Source organism: Oncorhynchus nerka, linkage group LG6, assembly GCF_034236695.1.
Source record: "Oncorhynchus nerka isolate Pitt River linkage group LG6, Oner_Uvic_2.0, whole genome shotgun sequence".
Taxonomy (NCBI): domain Eukaryota; kingdom Metazoa; phylum Chordata; class Actinopteri; order Salmoniformes; family Salmonidae; genus Oncorhynchus; species Oncorhynchus nerka.
In genome coordinates, this window is record NC_088401.1 from 16,716,092 (window position 1) to 16,727,349 (window position 11,258).

At 49.1% G+C, this 11,258-nt stretch overlaps 1 protein-coding gene across 1 annotated transcript in view; it reads left to right on the forward strand.

The window, feature by feature from the left end:
* The first annotated feature begins 1,208 nt into the window (after positions 1-1,208).
* LOC115122646 (contactin-associated protein-like 2) overlaps positions 1,209-11,258 on the forward strand; it is a 52,812-nt gene continuing 42,762 nt past the window's right edge. Inside the window, exons 1-2 of the mRNA XM_065019052.1 lie at positions 1,209-1,393; positions 1,596-1,714. Of these exons, the coding sequence (XP_064875124.1) occupies positions 1,209-1,393; positions 1,596-1,714 (304 nt within the window). The remainder of the gene's footprint in view (positions 1,394-1,595; positions 1,715-11,258) is intronic.

The following is an 11,258-nucleotide window of genomic DNA, read 5'->3' on the forward strand; positions in this document are numbered from 1 at the left end:
AGGTAACAGCGCTCACTGTTGCCCCTAGTGGTCTGTTTCCACGTCATCTCCCAACGTCCTCAGACATGGATGAACGTCAAATACTGACTTGTATTATGGGTGACCTGGCTGTCACACAAACACTGACATGCAGGCACACATTCACACACACAGGTTGACAGATGTGGTTGTGGTGATGTGTATAAGGTGAGAGAAGAGGCAGTGATCATCATGTTTTAAACTAACCAGAGAAGAGAGGCTGTGATCATCATGTTTTAACTAACCAGAGAGAAGAGGCTGTGATCATCATGTTTTAACTAACCAGAGAGAAGAGGCTGTGAGCATCATGTTTTAACTAACCAGAGAGAAGAGGCTGTGAGCATCATGTTTTAACTAACCAGAGAGAAGAGGCTGTGATCATCATGTTTTAACTAACCAGAGAGAAGAGGCTGTGATCATCATGTTTTAACTAACCAGAGAGAAGAGGCTGTGAGCATCATGTTTTAACTAACCAGAGAAGAGAGGCTGTGATCATCATGTTTTAAACTAACCAGAGAATAGAGGCAGTGATCATTAGGGATGGGTACCGAAACCCCGGCCCCGGGGCTAAATTATGAAAGACCGTAGTATCGATAAGCTCCAACGTTTTCGGTTCTGCTTTCGGTACTGGAGAAAATAAGAAAATACATTTCCTATTTACTATTGCTACATAAACGTTATCTTGCACATTTTATCTCACCAAATGTTTCTAATTTGCAATAAGATTAGTCTATGATGCATTTGGGCTATTCCCAATCCAGAAGAGAGATCTCTCTGGTGCTACAGCACACACAGCACCCTGCTCTTGGTTAGTGACGATGGCGGAGAGAGCTAAACGTTCAGAAGTGTGATTACACTGCACCAGAGTCGATGATGACATTGCTCATTGCCACAAGTGCAACAGGACTTCTGCTTGTAAGGGTGGAAAACACGAGCAATCTGTCCAAACATCTATGGACAGTGCATCATGTACAGGCAGAGAAACAGTTTGACTGCCCAGCTCGTAGTTCATCCCTCGTTACCCGGTCTACGTTAGCTATGTATGCTAGCAGCCTAGAGCCAACACACACGGAGTTAACTAGATAATGAGAACATGAGTTCCTGATCAAAAGGAACCATTAGCCAGCTTATTGTTTAGCTATGGGTGTGTTCAGAAATTCAATCACCCATTTAGAGATTTTGCAGCTACAATGAGCCAACCCACTCCTCCGTCTAATACCGCTGGTCGAAGCCAAAGACAAGCCCAAAGCCCCTTCACGCTGGCAGCTAGTGGGGGGATGACTGAGGACAGGGTGAATGAGTGCCACCTAGCCGTGACCAAGTACATAGTGAAAGGCCTAAACCCCTTTGCAACAGTGGAGTCCAAGGGCTTTAGGTGACAGTCTGTCAGTATATATTGAGTGATATGAATTGTTAGGATATAGTAGTATACAAGAGTTGTCTGTTAGTCCCATCACTCTACAATACACAACAACACAACAATTCAATAATGATAATTCAACACATGAAAACTATATATTATTTTGCTGTAGAGAGATGAGCAAGGCACTAAACCCCAAATATACCCCTCCCTCCAGGAGTTACCTCAGTAACACATTCATTCCTATCTGGCATGGTGTAGAAAAGGCCGATGTGATCACTGAGCTGAAGGATGTGTCAGAGCTGGCCATCACATCAGACGGGTGGACCAACTTCTGTCAGGACCATTATCTCACTGTTAGAGTGCACTACACAAGCCAGGGCAGTGTACAACAGAAGGTCCTCCACACCAGGGCAGTGTTAAACAGAAGGTCCTCCACACCAGGGCAGTGTTAAACAGAAGGTCCTCCACACCAGGGCAGTGTTAAACAGAAGGTCCTCCACACCAGGGCAGTGTACAACAGAAGGTCCTCCACACCAGGGCAGTGTAAAACAGAAGGTCATCCACACCAGGGCAGTGTTAAACAGAAGGTCCTCCACACCAGGGCAGTGTAAAACAGAAGGTCATCCACACCAGGGCAGTGTAAAACAGAAGGTCCTCCACACCAGGGCAGTGTAAAACAGAAGGTCATCCACACCAGGGCAGTGTTAAACAGAAGGTCCTCCACACCAGGGCAGTGTAAAACAGAAGGTCATCCACACCAGGGCAGTGTTAAACAGAAGGTCATCCACACCAGGTCAGTGTAAAACAGAAGGTCATCCACACCAGGGCAGTGTAAAACAGAAGGTCCTCCACACCAGGGCAGTGTAAAACAGAAGGTCCTCCACACCAGGGCAGTGTTAAACAGAAGGTCCTCCACACCAGGGCAGTGTAAAACAGAAGGTCATCCACACCAGGGCAGTGTAAAACAGAAGGTCATCCACACCAGGGCAGTGTTAAACAGAAGGTCCTCCACACCAGGGCAGTGTAAAACAGAAGGTCATCCACATCAGGGCAGTGTAAAACAGAAGGTCCTCCACACCAGGGCAGTGTACAACAGAAGGTCATCCACACCAGGGCAGTGTACAACAGAAGGTCATCCACACCAGGGCAGTGTACAACAGAAGGTCATCCACACCAGGGCAGTGTACAACAGAAGGTTCTCCAAACCAGGACAGTGTAAAACAGAAGGTCATCCACACCAGGACAGTGTACAACAGAAGATCATCCACACCAGGGAAGTGTACAACAGAATATCCTCCACACCAGGGCAGTGTACAACAGAAGGTCATCCACACCAGGGCAGTGTTAAACAGAAGGTCATCCACACCAGGGCAGTGTACAACAGAAGGTCCTCCACACCAGGGCAGTGTAAAACAGAAGGTCATCCACACCAGGGCAGTGTACAACAGAAGGTCCTCCACACCAGGGCAGTGTAAAACAGAAGGTCCTCCACACCAGGGCAGTGTACAACAGAAGGTCCTCCACACCAGGACAGTGTACAACAGAAGGTCCTCCACACCAGGGCAGTGTAAAACAGAAGGTCCTCCACACCAGGGCAGTGTACAACAGAAGGTCCTCCACACCAGGACAGTGTACAACAGAAGGTCCTCCACACCAGGACAGTGTAAAACAGAAGGTCATCCACACCAGGGCAGTGTACAACAGAAGGTCCTCCACACCAGGGCAGTGTAAAACAGAAGGTCATCCACACCAGGGCAGTGTACAACAGAAGGTCATCCACACCAGGGCAGTGTACAACAGAAGGTCATCCACACCAGGGCAGTGTACAACAGAAGGTCCTTCACACCAGGACAGTGTAAAACAGAAGGTCATCCACACCAGGGCAGTGTACAACAGAAGGTCCTCCACACCAGGGCAGTGTAAAACAGAAGGTCATCCACACCAGGGCAGTGTACAACAGAAGGTCATCCACACCAGGACAGTGTAAAACAGAAGGTCATCCACACCAGGGCAGTGTACAACAGAAGGTCCTCCACACCAGGGCAGTGTAAAACAGAAGGTCCTCCACACCAGGGCAGTGTAAAACAGAAGGTCATCCACACCAGGACAGTGTAAAACAGAAGGTCATCCACACCAGGACAGTGTACAAATCACCAACTATCGAAGTAGTGTCAGAGGAGATCTCAGACATTCTGGAAGAGTTTGAGACAGAGCGAGCAATATTGTAGCTGTGACTGTTGATAATGCTGGTAATATGGATGTTGCCATCAAGAGGCTACGCATCCTAAAAATAAGGCCTGCCTCCCGTCCCCATGGCTGAAGATCCTGTGATGTGGTGGGAGAAGATAACTACTCTGCCCCTCCTCACAAACATTGCAACAAGTTACCTCGGTGCTCAAGCCTCCTTCACCCCGTAAGAGAGGGTATTTTCGACTGCAGGGAACACAATAATCCAGGAGAGGTCCCGACTTCTGCCAGAGAAGGCAAATATGTTGATCTTTTTCCAGAAGAACTGCTAAGAACTTTTAGTCCTTTTGCAGCCTACCTGCAGGCCCCACCAGTGTTGTTCTATACCACTGTCTTATCTTCTGCAGCCTACCTCCAGGCCCCACCAGTGTTGTTCTATACCACTGTCTTATCTTCTGCCCCCTACCTCCAGGCCCCACCAGTGTTGTTCTATACCACTGTCTTATCTTCTGCAGCCTACCTGCAGGTCCCACCCGTGTTGTTCTATACCACTGTCTTATCTTGTGCCCCCTACCTGCAGCCCCCACCAGTGTTGTTCTATACCACTGTCTTATCTTCTGCAGCCTACCTGCAGGCCCTACCAGTGTTGTTCTATACCACTGTCTTATCTTCTGCCCCCTACCTGCAGGTCCCACCAGTGTTGTTCTATACCACTGTCTTATCTTCTGCAGCCTACCTGCAGGCCCCACCAGTGTTGTTCTATACCACTGTCTTATCTTCTGCAGCCTACCTGCAGGTCCCACCCGTGTTGTTCTATACCACTGTCTTATCTTCTGCCCCCTACCTGCAGGCCCTACCAGTGTTGTTCTATACCACTGTCTTATCTTCTGCAGCCTACCTGCAGGCCCCACCAGTGTTGTTCTATACCACGGTCTTATCTTCTGCAGCCTACCTGCAGGCCCCACCAGTGTTGTTCTATACCACTGTCTTATCTTCTGCAGCCTACCTGCATGCCCTACCAGTGTTGTTCTATACCACTGTCTTATCTTCTGCAGCCTACCTGCAGGCCCTACCAGTGTTGTTCTATACCACTGTCTTATCTTCTGAAGCCTACCTGCAGGCCCCACCAGTGTTGTTCTATACCACTGTCTTATCTTATGCCCCCTACCTGCAGGCCCTACCAGTGTTGTTCTATACCACTGTCTTATCTTCTGCAGCTTACCTGCAGGCCCCACCAGTGTTGTTCTATATCACTGTCTTATCTTCTGCAGCCTACCTGCAGGCCCTACCAGTGTTGTTCTATACCACTGTCTTATCTTCTGCAGCCTACCTGCAGGCCCCACCAGTGTTGTTCTATACCACTGTCTTATCTTCTGCCCCCTACCTGCAGGCCCTACCAGTGTTGTTCTATACCACGGTCTTATTTTCTGCAGTCTACCTGCAGGCCCCACCAGTGTTGTTCTATACCACTGTCTTATCTTCTGCAGCCTACCTGCAGGCCCCACCAGTATTGTTCTATACCACTGTCTTATCTTCTGCAGCCTACCTGCGGGCCCCACCAGTTTTGTTCTATACCACTGTCTTATCTTCTGCCCCCTACCTGCAGGCCCTACCAGTGTTGTTCTATACCACAGTCTTATTTTCTGCAGCCTACCTGCAGGCCCCACCAGTGTTGTTCTATACCACTGTCTTATCTTCTGCAGCCTACCTGCGGGCCCCACCAGTTTTGTTCTATACCACTGTCTTATCTTCTGCCCCCTACCTGCAGGCCCTACCAGTGTTGTTCTATACCACGGTCTTATCTTCTGCAGCCTACCTGCAGGCCCCACCAGTGTTGTTCTATACCACTATCTTATCTTCTGCAGCCTACCTGCGGGCCCCACCAGTGTTGTTCTATATCACTGTCTTATCTTCTGCCCCCTACCTGCAGGCCCTACCAGTGTTGTTCTATATCACTGTCTTATCTTCTGCAGCCTACCTGCAGGCCCCACCAGTTTTGTTCTATACCACTGTCTTATCTTCTGCAGCCTACCTGCAGGCCCTACCAGTGTTGTTCTATATCACTGTCTTATCTTCTGCAGCCTACCTGCAGTCCCTACCAGTGTTGTTCTATACCACTGTCTTATCTTCTGCAGCCTACCTGCAGGCCCTACCAGTGTTGTTCTATACCACTGTCTTATCTTCTGCATTCTACCTGCAGGCCCCACCAGTGTTGTTCTATACCACTGTCTTATCTTCTGAAGCCTACCTGCAGGCCCTACCCGTGTTGTTCTATATCACTGTCTTATCTTCTGCAGCCTACCTGCAGGCCCCACCAGTGTTGTTCTATATCACTGTCTTATCTTCTGCAGCCTACCTGCAGGCCCTACCAGTGTTGTTCTATACCACTGTCTTATCTTCTGCAGCCTACCTGCAGGCCCCACCAGTGTTGTTCTATACCACTGTCTTATCTTCTGAAGCATACCTGCAGGCCCTACCCGTGTTGTTCTATATCACTGTCTTATCTTCTGCAGCCTACCTGCAGGCCCCACCAGTGTTGTTCTATATCACTGTCTTATCTTCTGCCCCCTACCTGCAGGCCCTACCCGTGTTGTTCTAAACCACTGTCTTATCTTCTGCCCCCTACCTGCAGGCCCCACCCGTGTTGTTCTATACCACTGTCTTATCTTCTGCCCCCTACCTGCAGGCCCCACCAGTGTTGTTCTATACCACTGTCTTATCTTCTGCCCCCTACCTGCAGGCCCCACCCGTGTTGTTCTATACCACTGTCTTATCTTCTGAAGCCTACCTGCAGGCCCTACCCGTGTTGTTCTATATCACTGTCTTTTCTTCTGCAGCCTACCTGCAGGCCCCACCAGTGTTGTTCTATATCACTGTCTTATCTTCTGCAGCCTACCTGCAGGCCCCACCAGTGTTGTTCTATACCACTGTCTTATCTTCTGCACCCTACCTGCAGTCCCCACCAGTGTTGTTCTATACCACTGTCTTATCTTCTGCAGCCTACCTGCAGGCCCCACCAGTGTTGTTCTATACCACTGTCTTATCTTCTGCAGCCTACCTGCAGGCCCCACCAGTGTTGTTCTATACCACTGTCTTATCTTCTGCCCCCTACCTGCAGGCCCCACCAGTGTTGTTCTATACCACTGTCTTATCTTCTGCAGCCTACCTGCAGGCCCCACCAGTGTTGTTCTATACCACTGTCTTATCTTCTGCACCCTACCTGCAGTCCCCACCAGTGTTGTTCTATACCACTGTCTTATCTTCTGCAGCCTACCTGCAGGCCCTACCAGTGTTGTTCTATACCACTGTCTTATCTTCTGCAGCCTACCTGCAGGCCCCACCAGTGTTGTTCTATACCACGGTCTTATCTTCTGCAGCCTACCTGCAGGCCCCACCAGTGTTGTTCTATACCACTGTCTTATCTTCTGCAGCCTACCTGCAGGCCCCACCAGTGTTGTTCTATACCACTGTCTTATCTTCTGAAGCCTACCTGCAGGCCCTACCCGTGTTGTTCTATATCACTGTCTTATCTTCTGCAGCCTACCTGCAGGCCCCACCAGTGTTGTTCTATATCACTGTCTTATCTTCTGCCCCCTACCTGCAGGCCCACCCGTGTTGTTCTAAACCACTGTCTTATCTTCTGCCCCCTACCTGCAGGCCCCACCCGTGTTGTTCTATACCACTGTCTTATCTTCTGCCCCCTACCTGCAGGCCCCACCAGTGTTGTTCTATACCACTGTCTTATCTTCTGCCCCCTACCTGCAGGCCCCACCAGTGTTGTTCTATACCACTGTCTTATCTTCTGAAGCCTACCTGCAGGCCCTACCAGTGTTGTTCTATATCACTGTCTTTTCTTCTGCAGCCTACCTGCAGGCCCCACCAGTGTTGTTCTATATCACTGTCTTATCTTCTGCAGCCTACCTGCAGGCCCCACCAGTGTTGTTCTATACCACTGTCTTATCTTCTGCACCCTACCTGCAGTCCCCACCAGTGTTGTTCTATACCACTGTCTTATCTTCTGCAGCCTACCTGCAGGCCCCACCAGTGTTGTTCTATACCACTGTCTTATCTTCTGCAGCCTACCTGCAGGCCCCACCAGTGTTGTTCTATACCACTGTCTTATCTTCTGCACCCTACCTGCAGTCCCCACCAGTGTTGTTCTATACCACTGTCTTATCTTCTGCAGCCTACCTGCAGGCCCTACCAGTGTTGTTCTATACCACTGTCTTATCTTCTGCAGCCTATCTGCAGGCCCCACCAGTGTTGTTCTATACCACGGTCTTATCTTCTGCAGCCTACCTGCAGGCCCCACCAGTGTTGTTCTATACCACTGTCTTATCTTCTGCAGCCTACCTGCAGGCCCCACCAGTGTTGTTCTATACCATTGTCTTATCTTCTGCCCCCTACCTGCAGGCCCCACCAGTGTTGTTCTATACCACTGTCTTATCTTCTGCAGCCTACCTGCAGGCCCCACCAGTGTTGTTCTATACCACTGTCTTATCTTCTGCACCCTACCTGCAGTCTCCACCAGTGTTGTTCTATACCACTGTCTTATCTTCTGCCCCCTACCTGCAGGCCCCACCAGTGTTGTTCTATACCACTGTCTTATCTTCTGCAGCCTACCTGCAGGCCCCACCAGTGTTGTTCTATACCACTGTCTTATCTTCTGCAGCTTACCTGCAGGCCCCACCTGTGTTGTTCTATACCACTGTCTTATCTTCTGCAGCTTACCTGCAGGCCCCACCAGTGTTGTTCTATACCACTATCTTATCTTCTGCAGCCTACCTGCAGGCCCCACCCGTGTTGTTCTATACCACTGTCTTATCTTCTGCCCCCTACCTGCAGGCCCTACCAGTGTTGTTCTATACCACTGTCTTATCTTCTGCAGCCTACCTGCAGGCTCCACCAGTGTTGTTCTATACCACTGTCTTATCTTCTGCAGCCTACCTGCAGGCCCTACCAGTGTTGTTCTATACCACTGTCTTATCTTCTGAAGCCTACCTGCAGGCCCTACCCGTGTTGTTCTATATCACTGTCTTTTCTTCTGCAGCCTACCTGCAGGCCCCACCAGTGTTGTTCTATATCACTGTCTTATCTTCTGCAGCCTACCTGCAGCCCCCACCAGTGTTGTTCTATACCACAGTCTTATCTTCTGCACCCTACCTGCAGTCCCCACCAGTGTTGTTCTATACCACTGTCTTATCTTCTGCAGCCTACCTGCAGGCCCCACCAGTGTTGTTCTATACCACTGTCTTATCTTCTGCACCCTACCTGCAGTCCCCACCAGTGTCGTTCTATACCACTGTCTTATCTTCTGCAGCCTACCTGCAGGCCCCACCAGTGTTGTTCTATACCACTGTCTTATCTTCTGCCCCCTACCTGCAGGCCCCACCAGTGTTGTTCTATACCACTGTCTTATCTTCTGCAGCCTACCTGCAGGCCCCACCAGTGTTGTTCTATACCACGGTCTTATCTTCTGCAGCCTACCTGCAGGCCCCACCAGTGTTGTTCTATACCACTGTCTTATCTTCTGCAGCCTACCTGCAGGCCCCACCAGTGTTGTTCTATACCACGGTCTTATCTTCTGCAGCCTACCTGCAGGCCCCACCAGTGTTGTTCTATACCACTGTCTTATCTTCTGCCCCCTACCTGCAGGCCCCACCAGTGTTGTTCTATACCACTGTCTTATCTTCTGCAGCCTACCTGCAGGCCCCACCAGTGTTGTTCTATACCACTGTCTTATCTTCTGCAGCTTACCTGCAGGCCCCACCTGTGTTGTTCTATACCACTGTCTTATCTTCTGCAGCTTACCTGCAGGCCCCACCAGTGTTGTTCTATACCACTATCTTATCTTCTGCAGCCTACCTGCAGGCCCCACCCGTGTTGTTCTATACCACTGTCTTATCTTCTGCCCCCTACCTGCAGGCCCTACCAGTGTTGTTCTATACCACTGTCTTATCTTCTGCAGCCTACCTGCAGGCTCCACCAGTGTTGTTCTATACCACTGTCTTATCTTCTGCAGCCTACCTGCAGGCCCCACCAGTGTTGTTCTATACCACTGTCTTATCTTCTGCACCCTACCTGCAGTCCCCACCAGTGTTGTTCTATACCACTGTCTTATCTTCTGCAGCCTACCTGCAGGCCCCACCAGTGTTGTTCTATACCACTGTCTTATCTTCTGCCCCCTACCTGCAGGCCCCACCAGTGTTGTTCTATACCACTGTCTTATCTTCTGCAGCCTACCTGCAGGCCCCACCAGTGTTGTTCTATACCACTGTCTTATCTTCTGCACCCTACCTGCAGTCCCCACCAGTGTTGTTCTATACCACTGTCTTATCTTCTGCAGCCTACCTGCAGGCCCTACCAGTGTTGTTCTATACCACTGTCTTATCTTCTGCAGCCTACCTGCAGGCCCCACCAGTGTTGTTCTATACCACGGTCTTATCTTCTGCAGCCTACCTGCAGGCCCTACCAGTGTTGTTCTATACCACTGTCTTATCTTCTGCAGCCTACCTGCAGGCCCCACCAGTGTTGTTCTATATCACTATATTTTCTTTTGCATTTCAGTTGTTTTACATTTCCATCATCACAACACTAGAGTATAATAGTGATTTGTTCAAAACATTGCTGTTTCCTTTGCTGTAAATAATTGTTTATTTTATTTATTTTACATTTCAGAAAATGAAGCAATGTAAATTCTGTTCTTAATGTGTTTCGTTTTTTTCGTAAAAAACAACAAGAAGAACAGATAAGAATACCGTTAAAGTACCGGATCGATAAGCAGTATCATTAAGAGTAGTAATACCGTTAAAATCTTAACGATACCCATCCCTAGTCATCATCATGTTTTAACTAACCAGAGAGAAGAGGCTGTGATCATCATGTTTTAACTAACCAGAGAGGAGAGGCAGTGATCATCATGTTTTAACTAACCAGAGAGGAGAGGCTGTGATCATCATGTTTTAACTAACCAGAGAGAAGAGGCTGTGATCATCATGTTTTAACTAACCAGAGAGGAGAGGCTGTGATCATCATGTTTTAACTAACCAGAGTGGAGAACTCTGTCAAGAGAACAGAGAAAAGAACTAGAGATGAGAGAAAAGAGGAAGTGGCTTGGTCTCTGACCTCCTATTGCTCTTTCTCTTTGTTTCTCTCTCTCTCTCTCTCTCTCTCTCTCTCTCTCTCTCTCTCTCTCTCTCTTTCTCTTCTCCATCTCAGGGCTTGTTTCTGGCCTTCTTTCCTCTCTCTCTCTCTCTCTCTCTCTCTCTCTCTCTCTCTCTCTCTTTCTCCTCTCTTACCCCTGCTCCCTATCTCCCTGAAAATCTGTGCTCTGCACCACCTCACCTCTCTCCCTCACATCTCTCTCACTTCTCTTTCACTTTGACCTCATCCCTTTCTCCCTCTATTCTCTCCTGTCTCTCACATCCACTCTGCCCTTCTCCCTCTGCTCTCTTCTGTGCCCCCTCTCCTCTCTCACATGTCTTATCTTCCAATCAACATCACGCACCTCATCCCTCTCTCCTCTCTCACCTCATCCCTCTCTCTTTTCTCTTCTCTTCTCTCCTCTCTCACCTCTACTCTGCTCTTCTTCTATCACCTCATCCCTCTCTCCTCTCTCTCACCTCTCTTCCACTCTCCTTCTCTCCTCTTCCTGCCTCTATTGGAGAATAATCCAGGGAACATTAATTTA